The sequence below is a fragment of the Podarcis melisellensis genome, assembly GCF_964234715.1.
Source record: "Podarcis melisellensis genome assembly, chromosome: 12".
NCBI lineage: Eukaryota > Metazoa > Chordata > Lepidosauria > Squamata > Lacertidae > Podarcis > Podarcis melisellensis.
The window spans coordinates 35,928,327-35,950,296 of record NC_138544.1 but is presented as its reverse complement, the minus strand read 5'-3'; the positions used below and the strand labels follow the sequence as shown (position 1 = coordinate 35,950,296).

The window sequence follows — 21,970 nt, the reverse complement described above, 5'->3', positions numbered from 1 at the left end:
AGAAAAAAAGAACAAAAAAACAGAAAAATAAAAACAATTTTAAAAAAAGACAAATCAATCCTTCCATAACTTATCTTTCATTTGCTTGTTTCCTTGACCTCCTCACACCTCCCTTTTTTGTGTTCTAGTTCAATTAGCTATTTCAGCAAATCCTTTCCATCTTTGTTTTTATCCTAATAATTTATCTTAATATAATGTAACTTTACATTCTCACCAATTAACAATTTATTTTTACTTAATCCTTTATAACATTTCTGCTAAAACCACGTAACTTCATTCCAACATCCTTCTAACATTCCTTAATTTTACAATGTTTCTGTAAATAAACTTTAAATTTCTTCCAATCTTCTTCCACCGACTCTTCTCCCTGGTCTCAGATTCTGCCAGTCATTTCCGCCAGTTCCATGTAGTCCATCACCTTCATCTGTCATTCTTCCCGGGTGGGTAGATCTTGTGTCTTCCAAACAACTCCCATCAACCTTGACCATTGGCCATGTGGGGCTGCTGGGAGTTGGAGTCTAGCAACATCTGGAGGGCTTCAGGCTGGCAAAGGCTGATGTACACTATGTGTGTTGATCGAAAGAAAGATGGCTATAGACTTGGTTTGCATGATCAAATCCGGGATTAATCATCTTGGGGCATTTCCTTCTCTCCTAAACCCCTTTGCACAAGGCGGAAAAACAAACTAGGAAGCTGCAGGTAACCATAGCTTCTTGTTAGGTGCTAATTTAGAACTATGGTTAATGGCATCCAAACAAGCCAGGATTCATAAGGCAAACATTAGTTCAAGAGGAGAAATAAACCAGGAAGCCACTGTGAACCATAGATTCCCACTCTGTGGACACCAGGAAACTCTTGTTCATGACTTCCAAACAAGCCTAGAGATAAGCCTTGATTTACATGGAACTCATGCATAGCATGGCTTGTTATGAAGCCACAATTTGTGCAAATGCAGCTGTTATGGGGAACATGGTATAGCACATGTATATACTATTTCTATAACATGAGCAGGGAGATCAAACTGATAACTCAGACTAATCAAAACATTATTTGAAAACCTCTGTCTGTATTTCTTTTTTTGTTCCAGAGGAAAAATGACCACTACTCTCTTTCCGTCAATGTGTCATTCGAAGTGAAGAAGATGCCATACAAAGTTCAGCCAACAAAACTCCCTGAAGGAAGCATAGCAGTGAGTAGCACAGAAAACAAATAACACACTGATGCAAAACACGTGCATTGTTTGGTCATCCTGGTTGCTGCTGTATGAAATATTTATAGATGGGAAATCCAAGATAAGTCCTTCCTGTGTTTCTTGTACAGGTCCATCCTTTGAGTACTATTTAAAGGTTATTTGTGTGAGAGAGTTTAAAATAAACTGTAACGTTTGCTATGCAGCTGAGTTTCTGAAATAATGATTCTTAGAAGGGGGAATGGGTTAATTTAGACAGAACTCAGTCCATGCAGTTAGAGAATGGGAACCTGTGGCGATTGTCTGTAGGGCTAGGGCAAGGATGGCGAACCTGCAGCCCTCCAGATGTTGCTGGACTGCAACTCCCACCATTCCCGACCATTGGCCATGGTGGCTGGGCCTGATGGGAGCTGCAGTCCAACAGAAAGTGAAGGGGCACAGGTCCGCCAGCCCTACAGCAGGGAGGCCAAGCAACTGTGGCTGTCTGCTGCCATTTACCACAAGATTAGGCCTTTTGGAAATGGTAAGATTACTCCAGAACGACAGAGTTGTGCTTGTAGTCCTAGGTTTCTATGATTGATTTATGTGTCCATGCTAAATATGGTTTGACCCATCTTTACTCAGTTATAATGAGGTAGAGGTCTCATTTCCTGTTTTGCTTGGAGAAGGAATCTGTGGAGGGTGGGGTGAGCAGCAAGCCAACCTCAGCTCTTCCTAGTTTCATGCCCCCCAACCTGCTAACTTTATGCATTGTTGTTTCCTCATGGGCTCTCTTGTGCTTTCTATATAAGACGCAGGACTCTGATATAGTTGCACCATGCACAAATAAACATATTTCATATACTGTAATATATATTTCATATAAAGGTAAAGGGACCCCTGACCATTAGGTCCAGTCGTGACTGACTCTGGGGTTGCACCGCTCATCTCGCTTTACTGGCCGAGGGAGCCGGCGTACACCTTCCAGGTCATGTGGCCAGCATGACTAAGTCTCTTCTGGTGAACCAGAGCGGTGCACGGAAACGCCGTTTACCTTCCCGCAGGAGCGGTGCCTATTTATCTACTTGCACTTTGACGTGCTTTCGAACTGCTAGGTTGGCAGGATCGAGCAACGGGAACTCACCCCATCGTGGGGATTCGAACCGCTGACCTTCTGATCGGCAAGTCCTAGGCTCTGTGGTTTAACCCACAGTGCCACCCGCGTCCCTATATTTCATATATATTCATACAATAAACATATATGAATTAGACCTTTGTGAAATATTCAGGGTATTTTTATTTTCCTTCAGTTATTAAGCCGTTACAGCAAAATATTACTGTATAAGTCTTTTTTTCTATAAGAAAAGAAAAGTGATTAAGAAGAAATAAAAGTGATTGTGCACACTGAACAAGAGTGGTTTCCCCCATACAGCAGGACTAGCACCATAATGAGAAAAGTATATGCAGATGGGGAGGAGTTCAGCCAATAGACAGGAATTTTTGACTAGCTCATGACTGGCTTCTCTCTTTGATGCCTACTGTACTGGGATGATTTACCTTTAGGCTCAAAAGGAGAACGTTTTGATCCTTAATATTCATTGCTCATCCAAAGAGGTTCAAAGATACCACAATCAAAGATAAATCCCGGCTCTTTTTGCTTCCCCGCACCCACCCACCTTGCATGTGTTTTGTAGCAGAAACACATGTTACTCAAAATGGCTGCTACGTACTGTCTCCCAGCTGTTCAATTGCACTCTGCCACAGGTGATCGCCTGCTGTTCTCAACAGGTCTCTGATGATATACTGAATAATCAGATAAGCATTTTTACAGTACTACTTGAGAATGAAGCATATTATTCCACAGAGCTGATTTACTGCCAGATGCCCAAAACAGCAACTGTAAACTCTTGAAAAATGATAGTGCTTTTATGTCCTCCTAAATCTGGCCATTGGCAGTGGAGGTTTGCCAACCCTGCAGCTTGATGTGCTGTAGGCAGAAGTTCTTTTGAAGTTTCTCTTAGCAATACTTTTCCCCCTGAAGTCAGTGAATGCTGGATTCAGTGTTTGTCTAGGAGGATTTGTCTAGGAGTCGAAGTAAGTACAAAAATTGGAAATTCATTAACACTTCCATGTTATCATTCAGAATGATGATCCTATCCGTGTGAGGTTTTGCTACTTAGCCTGTTTTTACAGAATCAAGGTTCAGAAATTGCCTTGAATTTGGCAATTCATTAAAGCTTCAACATTATTGTCATTCAGAATGATAATCATCATCATATTTGTTTGAAGTTTTGCTACTTATAATGTGCTTACAGAATCATGGTTAAGAACTTGCCTTGACTGTGGAAATTCATTAAAGCTTCAACATTATCATCATCCAGAATGATGACCGTATATACTTGCTTATTATTTATTTATTTATTTATTTATTTATTTATTTATTTATTTATTTGCTACTTACGCTGTGCTTTATTGTTTTGGTGTATGGAGTACTGGTGATGGCCATGACAAGGTTGTTATCCTGAAGTACATGAACAAGAAGCTCCAGTGTTTCTGTCAACCAACCTTGCTATCTTGTGTCATTCACAAGGCACCACTTATCTGCAGAAAAATTCTACGCTGTAGAGAAAACAGCCCTGCTATTGTTTGTATGACCCCTTGATGAATGAAAATGAGTCAGGAGCCAAGAACTCCTGATCTGGTCAGGGGTTGTTGACTCCCTTTCAACTCACTTCAACCTAGACCACCCCTTGCGACATAAAATCAGAAGCTGACATTAATTAATTCAGGGCCTGTTGTCCCAGGATAAAAGTGTAATAATATTCTTCCTAAATCATACCAGAGGCCCAACTTGTCCAACATTTTCCCCCAACGCTGGTCCTCCAGATGTTTCTGGGAAGCTCCTAAACAGGGCAGGAAGGCAATTTCCCTCCCCTGTAGTCTCCAGGAAGGTATTCCAAGGTATATTGTCTGTGGACTTGGAAGTTCAGTTAGCTGTCATATCTCTGCATGTTTCTGTCTCATGCATGAATGTGTTCATTGCATGCATTATGGATTACACACAGTTATGTGCCAGAAGAGACCTGCTTTGTCAGACCAATCTAGTCCTGCATCCTGTTCCCCTTAGTGGCCAGCCCCTTGTCTGTGACAGTGATAGGGAACTTCTGGCCCTCCAGGCATTGAACTGCATCTCCCATCATCCCTGACCATTGGACATGGACTCTGGAGGGACAAGGTTCGTCACCAATGGTCTATGGAAAAACCCAAACAGGAAATCAGGGTCCTAGCCCTCTACCACTGTTGTTCCCCAGTGGCTGGTACAAAAGAACATAGAGAGCTGCTTCAGACTGAGTCAGGCCAGTGGTCCATCAAGCTCAGTATTGTCCACACTGACTGGCAGAGATTCTCCGGGGTTTCAGGTAGGAAGTCTTTCCCAGCCCTACCTGAAGATGCTAGAGATTGAACTTAGGACCTCCTGCATACAAAGCAGAGTTTTCAATATAATCAGACTAGATTTAAGTAATTGCCATTTAGGGAAGAAGATAAAGGATCATCTTGAAATACTATCATCATAGTCAACCAAAAGTAAAGTCCAAAGTAAAATATTTCATTTCCTCTGATTTTTAGTAGGATTTTAAGCAGTTAACTTTCTATGGATTGTGCCCTTCGTATATTATCTTGAACAAATTCTTAGACAGTGGAGAAAGGGGGGAGAAATGTACTTGAATCCTGTAACTGGTATCTCCTGGTGTGCTGTTGGCATAGTGTGTGAACACTTGAACCCTAGCCAGGTTTAAATCCTCTGGGTAGAATTCAGTACCAGGTCTATCTCAGAACAGACTCGTTGAAATGGATGAACACGACTAAGTTAAATCCATTCATTTCAATAAGTCTTCCCTAAGCAAAAGTTAAATTCTACCCTCTCTCTGATGTGATGCCTCTACAGAATCATTGACATTTCTTTTAAACATGCTTGCTCTCCCTGCAAAGTATACTTCTACAAGGGAGTTATAATATGCAAACACACCATGTCAATATTAATTCTGAGTCTAAACTCAGGGGAGCTCTTATCTACTACTTTGGGCCCTTTTTCAAAACAGAAAAAAATGGCAAATGTTTGCCTGAGAGGAACATGCAGAACAATTAAAGAGTAATTTGTTATCTTTCAACCCCTCTAAGCAGAATTGATTAAAGATCAGAGAAAGGGGCTATTATACACACAAGCACCAATCACACTACAAGAATAGCTCATTTACTGTAAGCCTAAAGCTACTGTAACTCTGTGATAGATAAGTCAGAGTTTGGCCATTCAGATGTCATTTACCAAAAAAAGATAATCGGTGACGATTTGAGAAGTGTATTGAATCTGTAAAGTTTGTTCTACAATGGCTATCTGTGTGTGTATTCAAGGTGATCTTCAGGTCAGCATCCCCCTTCTGGCTTGGTAACGCTTCCTAACCTTTATCCTGTGGAAAAGGAACCACGAGTTTTGCCTTTGTGCAGTGCCTGCTTCACAGCTTTCTGCACCTTTGTGCTGCATAGCCCTTAGCCCAGGCATCCCCAAACTCAGCCTTCCAGCTGTTTTGGGACTTCAACTCCCATCATCCCTAGCTAACAGGACCAGTGGTCAGGGATGATGGTACTTGTAGTCGCAAAACAGCTGGAGTTTGGGGGTGCCTGCCTTAGCCCCTGCAGGAAGTGACAGAAGGCCGCTAAAAGTACAGTCATACCTCGGGTTGAAGTCGTTGAAGAGCGTGTTACTTCCGGGTTTTGCCACTCGCGCATGCGCAGACACTCAAAATGACGTCACGCATGCGCGGAAGCGGTGAATCACGACGTGCAGACACGCAGACTCGGGTTGTGTTCACTTCAGGATGCCAACGGGGCTCTGGAATGGATCCCGTTCACATCCAGAGGTACCACTGTAATGCTGTTAAAACTAGCCTTCATCTATGCATCACCTGGAACAGTGTGGTTGCAACCAGAAATATATATACACAGTCTTCCAAGTGTGGTTGCACCACAGATTTACCTAATGGCATTATGATATTGGCAGTTTTGTTTCTGATTCCTTTCCTAACAATCCTCAACATGGAATCTGCCTTTTTCACAGCCGTCCACACATTGGGTTGACGTCTTCATTGAGCTTTCTACTATTGATACCAAGGTCTCATTCCTGGTCCTTCACCACCAGTTCAGAGTAGACAATATTAGATGAGCTGGACAATAGTCTGACCCATTTCAAAGCAGCTTCTAGCTCCCATGCAACTGATATTGTGGAAAACATGTGCCCTCTCCAGAATAACCCTTCTTACCTCGATAGAGAAATGTTCTCCTAAGCATAAGGAGCTCTTTGGCCATGTGAGGCAGGCAGTCTGTGTCACAAGGGCTCTGCCAGAAACACCATATGATGTGCATTAAAAGCTCCACAGCTGCATGACTGACCACCTTGGATAAAAGGATGGGCAAAGAAAATCAGTTGAGCAACTTCATTCCTATCTCTCAGAGTTTCTCTATCCTTTGCATTGCCTCCCACCCAATAAAAAAGTTGTTAAAAGAGATAAAGCACTTCTGAACTGGCATTAGGCTCGCAGCCTTGTCTTAAACCTAAAACCACATGCAAAAATAGTGGAGCCATCCAAGTTGAAGAACGAACACCTACATGAAGTCATAAATAAAATGCTCTTTGGGAATAGCGGGTCGTCCAGTTGGCAGACGCTTCTGTCTCTTTGCCACCATCTTTCTACGAATGCCAGTAATTTTCCAATCATAAAGGCATATCTCTGTGCTAAGTGAAAGGGGGTTTAAACACATTTCTCCAGATTGGTGTATGACACCGCTTTCAATAAAGGTGGGGAAAGACCATAGATCAGTGCTAGAGTAAATGCTTGGCATTCAGGAGATCCCAGGTTCACTCATCAGATTCTGTAGGTAGGGCTGGGAAAGATCCCAGTCTTAAACCCTGGGGAGACTCTGCAGGTCAGTGTTGACAGGACTGGACTAGAGTGACCAATGGTCTGACTTGGTTTAAAGACATCCGTATAAGGTTCTACACTTAAGCAGGAAGAACCAGCTGCACCAATATAAGATGGGGGACACCTGGATGGCCATGTGAAAAGGATCTAGGGGTCTTAGTGGACCAAAAACTTAACATGAGTCAACAGTGTCATGCAGCAGCAAAAAAAAAAAACCAAAACCCTAATGCTTTTCTAGGCTGCATCAACAGAAGTATAGTGTCCCGATCAAGGGAAGTAATAGTACTGCTCTGTTCTGCCTTGGTCAGACACACCTGGAATGCTGTGTCCAGTTCTGGACACCACAATTTAAGAAGGATGTAGGCAAGCTGGAGCGTGTGCAGAGGAGGGCAACCAAGATGATCAAGGGTCTGGAAATCAGCCTTATGAGGAACGGTTGAAGGAGCTGGGTTTGTTTAGCCTGGAAAAGAGGAGATATGATAGCCATTTTCAAATATCTCAAGGGCTGTCACAAGCTACAAGAAATGAGATTCCAGCTAAACATCAGGAAGAACTTTCTGATAGTAACAGCTGTTTAACAGTGGAACAGATTCCTTTGAGAGGTTGTAGAGTCGTTCAAGGTTTTCAAGCAGAGGTTGGGTGGCCATTTGCCATGGATGCTTTAGGTGAGATTCCTGCATTGCAGGGGGTTGGACTAGATGACCCTTGGGATCCTTTCCAACTCTACAATTCTTTGATTCTATGATAAGGCGGCTTCCTATGTTTCTACTGCCGTACTCCATGCAATGTGCACAGGTCAGTGATGTTGCTGGTATATGGCGTGGCTCCTCACTTCCTGTGTTTTCCCATGACAAGGATTATTAGACAAAGCACAAAATATTTTAGCTAGTATAGGTTATTTTCTAACTGCCCTTTATCTAACCAGACCCCAGGGTGGTTTATACAGTCCATAAAGTGCAGCACCTCATAAAATACAGCATGAAAATCTAAAACCAACATTAAAACATTATACATAGCAGAAGGCTTCAAGCGTCTCCATAGCGTCTATGTTGACATGGTTCCCATTATCACTTCTTCTAAACAGTGAACAGAAATGCCTTTAGCTGGCATAAAGAAGTCAGCAGCAAGGAGGACAATTGTTGGAATTACCCCTTTCTTTAATACATATTTTAAACCCAAATATGCCTGGCCGCCATCTTGCCTTACAAGATGAAATCTGATTTTCTCATGCAAAATAAGGTCATTTTATCAGAACAGCTTCTCTCTCTCCTTTAAGAAAGTATCCCCAGTCTTTAAGGTAGTGGAGAAAAACCTGAATATGCGCATGTTCCGAAAACTGCAGAAAATAATGAAGGCCAGGAAGCCCCAAGTTACATAAGAGAAAAGGTTTGAGAGCCACGCATGGGAAGTCCAGGTGCAAAAATCTTTTCTCATTCATAAAGATCACTGCATGGGTGGCCTTAGACACAATGTCATGCCTCGGCCTAAGCCACCTTGCAGAGCTCTGGTTCAGAACAATAAAATGCCTTGTGGCTCACAACATTCTGTAGAAATGCCACACAGACCATCACAATAAAAATAATTATTCTACTCTAGGTGGTACATTCAGCAACCATGAAATGACAATTAATCCCCTCAGGAGAAATTCAATTCAGATTGCATTGAGAGCCAAATCTTCCTGATTCACATTTTCCAAAACAATATATGAACCAAAACAAAGGCATCCTTTGAGATTTACACTTCTCTGAATTTTGCAGTGCAGCTCATCAGCCATTTAACGTGTATGAAGATGCAGTAAAGGGTGCATAAAAATGCATATACTGTATAAGTGAGAATAATGTACAAAAAAGCATCGTATTGGGGGGAATTATTTGCACAAATGTGTATATTAGGTAAAATTGCAGGCGCAGGTTGCAAACTCTGTGGGTTGTGAATGAGCATCCCGCACGGATCACGTTTGCAACCCGAGCATCCATTGTATCTCTAAACTATAGCCTTCCCAGGGTGGCTTACATTTTATACCAAATATACAGTTTTATCAGTTCCAAAAAATTGAAAACATTCAATTAAGTTTATAATAAAACAATCAGTTTAAATAAACCCAATGGAGTCACCAACAAAAGCTTCGACAGCAATATATACAATAAAACATTTCCGTTAACAGCCAGTGAAAACAGATGGCTTAAAAAAAAAAGCTTTCTTTAAAATCTGGAGCCAACCATATTTCCCTGAATGGTTTGGAGAAAGTTGAGAGAAGGTTTCTCTCTCTCTCTCTCTCTCTCTCTCTCTCTCTCTCTCTCTCTGTTAGAATACTAGAACCTGAGGTTATCCAATGAAGTCGATTGTGAGACGATTCAGGACAGACAAAGGGTTCTTCATATTGCATAGAGTTCAAACTATGGAAGCCACTATCACAATATGCAGTAATGGCCACCAATCTAGGTGGTTTTAAAAGGGGATTGGATAAAGTCATGGAAACTGAAGTTATTGATGGCTTCAAGGCATGGTGACTATATTCTCTCTTGTAGAAGGTGCCTCTTCACCTCAGTTTGTGCTCTGCTTGTGTATTTGTAAATAAAGCAAGCATGACAACGACCTTTTAGGTCAGTGGAGGGGGGGCTGTTTAGGGAAGTTTTTAATGTTTGATGTTTTATTCTGTTTTTAATCTGTTGGGAGCCACTCGGAGTGGCTGAGGAAACCCAGCCAGATGGGTGGGGGTATAAATAATAAATTATTATTATATTATTGCAAATGAGGCCCACCAGGCTTCCTCGTTTGGCCTAACAGACCATTTTGGCTAAGCCATGTCTGCCTGTCCTGCACCTGGCATCATAAATGACATTGGGGGGGGGGGGTCAGTACAGCTAAGTCTGGGCTGAGAAGGGATTTGCTGCACCTGGTTGCTACGGCTTCAGGCAAAACTGTGGTAGGTTAGCAGACCCACCCACTTGACCCACAAGGGGTGGAAGAAATAAGGATCCGGCTCACCAGCTGGGCCCAGTTCCTCATCCTTGCATCTCCACTGTTTTCTCATCCAACGGGAACTAAACCCACTAGGGCCTCCCTTGAAACTGCTTGCCACTTGAGAAACGGGGAATGGTTACATGCTTAAGAGCACCACTAAGATGTCTGGCACTGTAACAAAGAGCATAAATATCTGCTGAGCGAGATCTGTCCTGGAGTAGAGAAAAATCCTTGCTTCTGTTCTCTGGCCAAGTTGGTCCCAGATGTTGTAATGTCTGTAGCGTCCACATCCTGCAACCTTCCGCACTAGTTCATTTGTCTCCTTGACTGAGAGTTCTGTGTAGAGGATTGCTGCAAATGAGAGCCATTGACCTTTTTCCTCACTCATCCTGCCCTTATGTTTCCATGCCAGCTAGAGAGCATTATTGAGGAACACAAGGAAAGTCATTGAAAAATATTTATTAGCTAATTAAAATGAGCCCCTTCTACCACCACCACTGAACTTACTGACCTAGGAAGCCTCTGCAGTTAATATTCAGTGCTCAAAAGCAACTAGAAAAGTGAGCTATTTAAATTCACATTGCACCATATATTTTAGGGTTGCCATATTTCAAAAAGTGAAAATCTGGACAGAAAAGTTGAGCTTTATTCCCCCTGTTATGAGCTGACATACGTCTGGGCATTTCAGCTGCTTTTCAAAAATTCTGCCCAGATACCATTTTTGACACACAAATCCCAGACGTATGGCGTCCCTTATAGATTTAGATGTCTGGGGGGGGGGTATTTGACTTTCTCTGAAATGCTTACTAACTTTGACCAGTAAGTTGGGGTGCTTTATTTTCAGTATTTACAATGTGTATATCTCAGTTTCTGGCTGCACTTAAAAGCTCTTGTCTCTATGTAATCAGAATGCAACAGGCCCAATTGGCAAAATCTTTGAAATGGCTGTCAGTTATGTGTCTCTCTGTATTGGCATTTAAACCTACGGTATCTAGGTCTTTGATCAGGAGTAATGGGGTGGTGGATCTCAAGTATTCTTCTGCTCTCAGGAAAATAGTAAACTGATGTCCCCTTTCTCATACTGGATCATAAAACACCAGGTTTGATGCCACCTGCTCCTCTTAAATGATCCCTGGCACTGATTTCTACCATTCGCTTTTCCACTCATTCTCAGCCTTCAGTGTGTTCAATCCTCTATTCACACCTGAAGAATAGATTTATTTTTTATTTATTTTTGTACTGGAAAGCCCAGAGAACTGTTTTGTTGGAAGCAAGAGATTGTAGAGAGTTTGGGCATGAATCATTGTTGATATGTGATTTTAAGTACTGTCATGAACTGCTACCCACTGCCCCATATGGTAAGCTGTGGTATAGCAATGGGGGGAAAGTGGCTGATTCAGAAAGGCTCATACTAATGAAGAGCAAATGCAGGTTGCTTTAGAGAAAGGATGAGTTGGTGGTTTTCCAAATGGGGAGACCAGGAGATGAGGAAAACAGAGTGGACAAAGCTCAAGGAGTAGCACTGACTTGGAAGCGATTTCTCAGCTTAGAAACTGCTGACATTGCAGACCTCACCTATAGTCAGAGCTACGTGCTCTGGAGTCCATTGTAGGTCACCAGTCTGACCGCAAGTAAGATCCACGGGCCAACATAGCAAGCATGCATTCAAAATCCCTAGTGGCACTTGCATCTATAGTATACACAGAATAGGAAGTCTGTGTTCAAATTCCAGTTAACACACCATTAATCTGAATGGGCAACATCGGAGTTCAGCAGAACCATAAACCTCAGAGGGATGGAAACTGGGTATTTCATATATACATCTACCAAAAGAGAGCTTTAGAATGTTGGAAAATGTGCAGGATTAGAAATATATATAATTTGACTTTGCTGGAAGGCACATAATTTTCCTCTGGAGACCCAGTAAAGCCAAACCTTAAGTATATTTCAAAAGCTTTGTAAGATCTATTTATTTGGTCCAGCTTTTGTGGTCAGGGCTAAGCCAGAATGTAGGGGAATGGTGTTAATACATTTTATATTTCTGTTGAACTTCAAGTTATTTTTATATGTGATGTGTTGTAAAAGACTTGTTACCTGCCATTTTACAAAGCGTACTAGACGGTATTTAAAAATGACAGCAAATGTTTTTTCAAAGGGGGGGGAGCTAATGTTACCCTTTTCATGTTATCCCTGTAATGAGAAGACTGAGTGCTTTTGTCTTAGGGGTTTTGTCCAGCGGCATATTGCCCAAGGTATGTAGCTGTGTCAGCTGACTAGAGACCACAATGTCTAATACAAATCATAGCAATGTTGACATTCGTTCTTGCTTACTCCATTGCCTATAGAGGCTCAGATTTATTTGGTTTAAGCTATAATATAAATTTAAACCTATTTAACTGTAGCAAACCTAGGTCTTGTGGTTTCCTGAGTTCAGTTGACATATAGCATTCAGATAGATACCCAAGTACAAAATACATGTACCTGTATATCTACATTTGTCTGCTTCAGAAGTGACTTGGCAAGCCAGGCTTCTCCAATCTGGTCCCTTCCAGGTGTTGTTGGACTCCCACCTTCCATGAGTCTCAGCCAGCATGGCCAATGGCCAGGAATAATGGGAGATGCAGGCTATCAAAACAGCAGGATGGCCGTAGGTTGGGAAAGGCTGATACAAGCATAGAACCTTAAGTGCAGAATGATGCTGACAATCCTTGACAAGTTGAGGCTCCTGTTCCCCGCGCAAACCACAGTTTGGAGGTGAAGCCATGGCAGTAAAACCAAATTGAGACTCGGTGTGATGTAGTGGTCAAAATGTTGATCTGCTGCTTAGCAATAATTAAAGCTTACTGGGAGGGCTCAGACAAGTCACCATCTCTCAACCTCTCAGTCTACCCCACAGGGTTGTTTACTCTTATCCTACCTGAGGGGAACCGAGGTCTCCTAGCCACTCCCAAGAGCCTTAACAGACTACAGTTCCAAGGATTCTTTCCCCCTCATGACTGTTTAAAGTGGTATGGTACTACTTTAAATGTACAGTGGTACCTCAGGTTAAGTACTTAATTCATTCTGGAGGTCCGTACCTAACCTGAAACTGTTCCTAACCTGAAGCACCACTTTAGCTAATGGGGCCTCCTGCTGCCGCCAGAACACGATTTCTGTTCTCATCCTGAAGCAAAGTTCTTAACCTGAGGTACTATTTCTGGGTTAGCGGAGTCTGTAACCTGAAGCGTATGTAACCCGAGGTACCACTGTATAGGTTTTTCTCAAAGTGGGCCTATTAAAATCAATAGGTGTGGCTAACTCATGTCCATTAATTTCATTGGGCCTACTTAGTTATATAAAACTTAGTTCTGTACCACTCACTAGAACTGCAAGAATTTAAGTTTTGTGAAGTTCTGACAGATACTGTATGCTGAGTTTTTAAAACAGCGGCCTTACGAATGCACCATTAGTTTCTAATTCTGCATATATAATCACTTTCAGGTTGTATTATAACTCATCTTCATTTACCCTTTCATCTTTTTCCCCCCTTCTCATCTTCCATTTCAGACCAAAACATCTGTTATTTGGGCTACTCCAAACATTTCCTTTATAATCCCGCTGTGGGTTATAATATTAGCCATACTCCTTGGACTGCTGGTTTTGGCTATGTTGACCTTAGCATTGTGGAAGGTATGTAATGTATTGGTGTTAAACTAGAGAAGATGATTCCAAAACAAAATGGGGAGGTGGGGAGGGGATGGAATGTGTGATCTTCTGAGCAAAATAATCATGGACATACGAGATGGGTGTGTTATTTATTTTGGATCGCTGACATGTTTGTGTTTCTGACCTTTCAAAAGAGGTGGCTTGTTTGCATTATTGAAGACTAGTTAGAAGTGAGCAGTGAGAGATTGGCTGCGATTCCCAAGACCTATGATCTTCTTTTGTCTGGGGAATTTAGATGATACTATGAAGCATCTCTAGGTTTCTTTCTCCCAAAGTACCTCAAGGAATTATCTTTTGAAACATGATCGGGCACCCCCTTTCAGAGGAAAATAAATGTTATCTTTCTAAGGCTGCAAGTGATTTTATTTTAATATTGGTAGGCTCTGTTTGATGTTTTTACTACATCGCTAAAGTCTTGCAATCACTGAGTCACTAGCAGTTTACAAGTTTTTGTTTCAGGGACTTGGAAACAATTGACTTCAAAGTACTTAAAACTATGTCTCTGATGTGTAGACGTTGTTTTTAATTCCAGTTTGATGGGCGCCATTTCCCACGGTGGTCTATATCATGCCTATTACTGACCACGCTGAGTTCTGAATCCTCATCCAATGTTTTCCCAGTTACTTCATCTTCCTCTTTCCTTCCGTTTGCCCCCCACTGATAGCCTCTTCCTCCGTGAATTTGTCTCATCCTCTTTTGAAGCTATCCATCACTGCCTCCTATAGCAGCATCGCTTTACACTTGTTTACATTGAATCACCTTTGCCATTTTACTGCCCATTCACTCTGCGAATGGTCCTTTTGGAGCTCTTTGTCATTTCTTTTTGTTTAAACAACCTAGAACCATTTAGTATCATCAGCAAACATTGCCACCTCACTGCTCACTCCTAACTCTAGATCGTCTAGCTAAAAAGTGCAGGTCCCAGTCCCAATTCATGGTAGACACTGGTTTCTACATCTCTGCATTCAGAAAACTGCCCATTTATTCCTGCTGTCTGCTCCTTAACCAGATCTTGATTCACAATAGGGTCGAGATTCGCCTCTTATTCCAGGAGTCTTTGGTGAGCTACCTTATTGAAAGATTTTTGAAAATCCAGATATGTTGTGTCAATCAACCAGATCACCTCTATCTATGTACTTGTTGACACTCTCAAAGAAGACTAACCGTTTCATGAAACAGGACTTGTCCTTGCAGATACATGCTGACTCTGCTTAGCAAGACTTATTCTTCCACAGACTTGGTTATTTTATCTTTAAGAATACCATAGATACCACATACCAAAATTGTGTGTAACTAAATTAACTTTAGATGTTTATTCATTTTATTTGCTACATTTATATCCCACCTTTCCTCCAACAAGCTCAAGGCAGGATCCCATAATTCTCCCCTTTCTTGTTTTATCCCCAAAACAATCCTGTGAGAAAATCCAGAAAGCCATCTGGTTTGGACATACTTTAACACTATGATAACACCATATATCAAGTGCAGTAATTTAAATCAAGGCCATTTAAATGGTTACTTAAATCCCCAAGAAGAAGAAGAAGACCTTAGTAATTGATTCAAAATCACATTTCCCATTTTATTACTAATGCATTTCTTGAGCAAGAGTGCATGCTAATTGAATGCTACGAAAATTAAAATATATTGGTTGGCAACTAAACAGGACTTTTATCTTGCTAAGAACATAATCCAAAGTTTCTGTCATGTAGCCCACTACATGCCTTTTGCACTACAGAGTGATGTCTGTTTAGCATGAATTTAATAGATATATTTTTTTACTATTTGTACGTGTGCAAGGACACTAAGAAAATCATTTCATGGAAGACATGGGCCATAATTCAGTAGAGTTAAGCGTGCTAGACTGTGCCCTGAACTTTTTAGAAGCAAAGTTGACAAGTATTGTGTCAAACAGTAATGAGATGAAATGTAAATATTCATGTTGTTTGGTAGATAAGAGTGATGAATATTCATAACTTGCAAGAATAATAAATGGAGTACATGGTTTATTTTCTCATATTTATAATGCTTGACCTCAGAAGTCAAATCTTGTTCCCCAGGGTTTCCCATTAACATAGAATAGCAAGTTTAATGGAGAAATGAAATTGTTTGACAGAGGGTCATACATTTGGTTTTGAACTGTTTTTTTTAAAAAACCAACAACAACAACCCTGATACAATACAGTTAAAATAAACAATCTGAAACATCTGATTTAAAAGAAAATAAATATTTATCCACCTTACCACTTGTTTCATGTCCATTTCAAACTTCTTTTTCCCCTTCCATCTTTTTTTTTAAGTTTGACTATTAAGAATATAGAAAATGCTCAGGAACTCTCACATTGACTTTTGTCTCCTGAAATAAATCATGTCAGTTCCAAGGTATCAGGCTGGCAGTTCAGCAAGGAAATCCTCCATACGTGGCAGATAGGCCTGTATAAAATCTGACCAGATCCTGCCAAAGCTAGGTTTCCCCTCTGTTTTTGCAGGAAGACAGCAAAAACAGGAGCTCTGTGGAGCCCCTGGCACACATGTTGGGTGGGCTTGTTTTCTTCTTGGAGGGTCACAAGTTGGCCAGGCTTGGCACAGAAACTCAGAAGAACAGAGCAAGCATGCTTCTTGTTCCTATTAATCCTTCCAAAGGATAATTTCAAAGGCTGCCATGCAGAGATTTAATATTTTAAAAATGCATTCCATTCCTTTATATCATCTCTGTTTGAACTTAAAAGCTCCCCAAAGGATGGTGCAGATAATCAAATCCAGCCGCTTAGACTAGTAAGTCAAGCAGGTGAGAGGCTCTTGCCCAACACCAAACTCTTGTCATTCCGTCATCTACCCCACACTTACATCTTGCCTCCATAGTTTGAGAACAGGTCAGCTTCAGGACAGGTCAACCACAGTGCAAGTTTGTATGAAATGGCAAGTTCACAGATAAGACTTGGCAGAGCACTCGCCAACTATTCTGATCTACCCCACTGGATGATTCATGGCTCACAGCTGTGAAGGGTTGCAGACTAGAGTACGGATGCTGAACACCTGGTTTCCACCAGCACCAGCAACACTTGCTCCACGGTCACCATCACAGAACCAAAGGTGGTTAGCATTGCAAAGATGAAGAACTACAGAGTTGCCATTTCCCCAGGGTATCTTTGTCCCAGGGTATCTTCCAGCAGCATTGTCAATGCATCACTGCAGCAACATCTGGAATAGCATGGGAGGCTTAGGGTGGATTCAGATAAATAGCTGAAGTTATAAACGAGATGATGCCAAGGTGGGTCAATTAATTTTTGCTCAGAAGGCTGTTGATTGTTGTGAAAGACACAGCTCAGTCTTCACTCAAAAGCAAGCTGTGAGAATGAATAAGATTGCAGATTTCCAAGGGGCTTATGACTTAGCAGGCTGAGTCCATATAACTATGACATTGCAGGACATTCAAGCAGCCCCTTTGCTGCTGCTTTAAAAAAAAAATTCTCCTTGTAGTGGCTTCTCCATTTCAGTTACCACCTTGACTGTTTGTTCAAATGAATTCGCTTTTTAACTGAGTTTCCAAGGTGCAAACTCAATAGCCTTTAGTCCAGAATAGCTTGATTGATCTCAGTGGCTGTGAGCAATTCATGCCAGACCAGATTTTTCCCCTGAAACATTTCGTTTCAGTGATTGCTCCTACAGGCAGTCCAGACTGTTTTTGGGGGACCTATTCAATCTCATGCTGCACTTAGCCAATCACACAAATTTGTGGAGGCATTTAAAAACAGCTTCTGCGTGGTATAATTCTATATGCAGCCAGTGGGGCAGCAAGGGGTTTAATGTTTGGAATCCCTGGATATTTGGTTGTGAGATCTTTTTAAGGCTTAAAAACTTCTCACAACCAGGTAACTAAACTGCTTTTTTAAAAAAATACAGAGATGGTTGATTAAAATTTAAGGCAAAAGCACTGCCAATGCATATGTATTTCCTCTACATGTTTATACAGGTGTATGACACCAAGCCATAATGTCTGTGTCTGAGGACAGGACCTGAAAAAGAGAGAAAAGATGGTTGCTTTGCCAACTTGTCTACACATGACTCTTTGTTTTGTTCCAGTGCGGCTTCTTTGACAGAGCAAGGCCCCCTCGAGATGACATGGCTGACAGGGTGCAACTGACAAGTGACAAGACTACTGACACATAGGAAGAGGAGAGTCGTCCTGGTGGTCAAGAGCAGAAAAGTACAACAGATTCCACTTACCAGGAACTTTCTTGCCAAGATGTGGTCGTAATCCAAACTATGCAGAGTTCTATGCATTCACTACATAAATGACCTTAGAAGGGAAGACAAGAACAATGATCACTGCCTCAAAAACATAACCAGCTGATGAGCAGCAAAAAGAGAGAGAGAGAGTTTTATTTAAACAAAGGATCACTTGAGTCATTCACATGTGGATGGCATTAGAAGCACTCCTGTAGTCTGGACCATGTGGTGGCGAATCGCCTGCGTTGCTGTATGGCTTAAAGACAAAATGTTCAAACTCTACTGTATCATGGCATAATGTTGTGGTGCCTCCCTAAGGATAGGAATTTCTATGAAACTCTGGCTCAGGGAGACAAGCAATATTGTTGGTACTGTGAAAGTACTTCTGACAAGCAAAAAGTAGCCTTCTAAAACACTTTCCATAAGCGAGGCACAATTATTTATTTTTCCATCTTTTTGTAGGCTGGGCATCCTAACCAAAATAGGCTCTGAAGTTTTATACTGATGATAACATTACTTTGCATGTAAATAGAGTGGATGTATCCTGCACATTCCATATACCAGTTATAAGAGTCGGAACGGAAGCAAAAGTATATATTATTTTATAGGATGGAGTGTATGATAAAGAATTGCAGAATCACAGGCCTGGGAAGTGACCCTGAAGATTATAGTTCAACTCTGAACCCTAAGGAACATGACATAGAATCTTCCATTTATTTAATCGCCCCACACCACAGACATAGCAGATTAAGGTTATTCACTATATCCTGATTGCCAAGCAAAGAGAAGTCTGGCGTCCCATGTTAGAGACACAGAGTGCAATCCTATACTCACATGAAAGTCTGGAACTTACTCCCAACAAAGCCTATATAGGATTGCAGCCTAATTGTAGAAAGGACAGTAGTAAATTGTGCATACTCAAGTAATACAATCCAGTTACTGCTAGTAAGGTGAACTAAGAAGGGCAATGGCTCAATGAAAGAGCAGTTGTTTTGCATGCAGAAGGTCCCTGACATTTGCATTTAGGGCTGGGAATGTCCCCTGTCTGAAAATCTGGAGAATTGCTGTTTACCGCGGTAGATGATACTGAGCTCGATGGGCCAATTGTCTGACTGGGCAGCTTCCTGTCATCCTAAGCCACATACAATAAGGTGAGGCAAAGCGGAAAAAATCAGCTGGCCAACCTGATTTGGGAAAAAACATCCAGTGTAAATTAAACGAAATCAGTTAAGCCTTTGCTGCAAAACGAACCCCGTTCACCAAGCCTTCTTAAGGAAAGTTCAGCTTGGGCTCACTAGCGCAAGTGAGCTTCCAGCATTCAGCATCTGCTTCCAATTGAAACAACCACTGATGATTCAAAGTGAAGAAGATGTAAAGTGAAACAAAACCTCCCCTAATCCTAGTGTGGCACATCTGTATAACAGATTAAAAATTACCTTTCTAAATGTATCCAGATCTAGTTTGAAACCAACGTAAGGGTCATGTCTTTCTTTTTTTGCTCCCATAGCTTTCCTAAGGAAGTTCCATACTATTGGATTTTTAGCAAACCATTTGGAGGCACTTGGACTTTTAACAACCCAATCCAGCAAGTCTCTTTTTTAACATGAGAGCTGCGGTGCATGTGTAGGGAACTCCTGCACACGGAATGGTTTCCCATTAATTTCAATGGAAAGGGCTAATCTGTGTGCATTCCTTTTCTTGTGCGGAAACTAGCAGGGTGCCACTGAGAGTAATGGGGACATGGCGGAGCACCATGTACTCACCTGGTTTCTGAATTGCAATGATCTTTTTTATTATTATTATCCACAGTTGACTTTTGTTGTCTCTTACAAATTTATCTAGCATTAGTCCTGTTCAGACTAGTTTAGGCCCATTAATTTCAGCAAGACAATCACTGGACCTAATCCAGGAAGATTTCCAAGGTGTTCCTATAAACATGAGCTTAATAGCCACCAGTCCATAGACTTTGGAATGGCTGGACCAGATTAGCTTCCACTCATATGGTGAACCTTGCTTAAAACTGAATGTAAATTGTTTTTTTAAAAAAAATCTGCATGAGGTTTTGAACTTCCTGTACCTTCTATACTCATATCCTTTGAATCCACAAGTAAAATGTTCAATGTAAATGTGCTGGAAAGTACTGACACTGCTCACTTTCTTCCCTTCTCCCTGCCTGGCTTCTTGAATTCACGTTTAGCACCCTATGACCCAGATTCAATCGTTCCCATCATCCTAATTGTTGCCTTGCCAAAACCCAAACTACTATTGCCAGAGACTGGGAAGAACAAACGGACAATTGGCTCCTGAATCCCTCATCCAATTAACTGTTGAGCTATGTTTTTACAGAGAACCATTCAGGGGGCAGGGATCAGTTCTTGAAACAAGGCAGGACAGTGAAGATGGGGGCTTCCTCTTGCTACAACCATTTTTACTTCTCTTTTGTACTCATAAGGATGACTGCTTCAGGTATCAAAACCATGCTGCAGATTTCTACACCATTGCCAGCTTATTCACATAGCCACCCTTGGAAAAGAAGTGAGTTGTATCTCTTTTCTAAATGCTGAATTATTGACTTAGACCAATAGTTTATCCAGAATGGTGGCTTGGCTGAACACCTACACATCAACTACAGATGGATGAAACATCATTAGGAAATGTGGATGATATATATTTTTTCTATGTGCAATACTTTATATTATCTATGTACCTGCCGCATGTTTACACTGGCATTTGTGATTCTCTGAAAACTTTTGAATATATTGATTAACAACCAAATAAAAAAATAACTTCCCTGCCTTACTTTCAGGCTTTGTTAGCATGTGTTTAAAATGTTTTCAGTTTAATATGGGTCCTCTGATGCCACAAGATGTACTAACACAATGGAACTGGCTCATTGCTTCCCTATTACCATGGGAATTTTACAAGGGCTATCCTATGGATTTCTTACATAGGCTGGTCCCATTCATTTCAATAGAGAAGGGAGGTCCTTTGCACATCTTAGAAATCTGCTCCTCTATTTAAATGAATGGAATCAACACAGTGCAAGAAAGCAACTGGGCTCATTGAAGCAGCCAGAGCAATTGGGATTGAAATGAACTTGTATTTGATTCAATAGGGATCAGCAATATATTAGTAACTCATTTTCCTAAGTTCAAATCACCACATTTCTGCATCAGTTGCATTGGGGGGGGGGGGGTCACAAATATTTGTCAGTGATTAAGTATGCATTTTTTCCTAATTCACACATTTTTGCAAGTGATATTCCCAGTTGCATTGTGCCATGTTATTTTCACAAATGTATGCAGTTTTGTTTCCAATTTGTGTACACTTTCCCCTGATATATGCAATGTAGTAGACATTTTTAATTGGGCAAACTCAATGCAAGATTCAGAGCATTTCCAGAAATGAGAGCTGCATTTCAGTTCAAACGGTGTTTTAGAAAACCTCAGTTAGGAAGATGCACATTAAAAGGCAAACCCAAGCAAAATTTCCCTCACATCCCTTGTTCTTAGCCATTAACATTTCTTTGAATGAAGAGCAGTAATGGGAAGCTACAGAAATGGAAACAAGCACATCAGTCACGACTAGCTTGGCTGAAGTCCATTGGCTGCAGCTGCACAGTGTCACAGGAAGGCAAGTGAGAGGCGCATGAGCTGACATTGTTTACTTTCAGATCTCTAGTCCTTGGCATATTACACTCCCTCACCGAAGCATTGTAGCTTTTCTGCTGTCAAGGGCTGCAGCTTTTTAGCAGTTTCCTTAGATTTGTTGATATAAATCAGAAACTGAAAGCTCAGAAATGCTATGTCTATGTGAAGATATGGGTATGACCAGGTCTTCATTTGAGGTTGGTTCTCAGACCAAAGTTAATATACCAGAATGCAATCCTAGAAACGTGTGTATCAGTTGACGAGGTTGCACATGTTTGAGG

General features: G+C 41.3%; 1 protein-coding gene across 1 annotated transcript in view; it reads left to right on the top strand.

Moving 5' to 3' along the window:
- The window catches only part of ITGA8 (integrin subunit alpha 8), a 121,977-nt gene extending 101,139 nt beyond the window's left edge, over window positions 1–20,838 (top strand). The window contains exons 28-30 of the mRNA XM_081931540.1: window positions 1,088–1,189; window positions 13,654–13,776; window positions 17,893–20,838. Coding sequence (XP_081787666.1) covers window positions 1,088–1,189; window positions 13,654–13,776; window positions 17,893–17,979 — 312 coding nt within the window. The 3' untranslated portion in view covers window positions 17,980–20,838. The remainder of the gene's footprint in view (window positions 1–1,087; window positions 1,190–13,653; window positions 13,777–17,892) is intronic.
- Window positions 20,839–21,970: the final 1,132 nt, after the last annotated feature.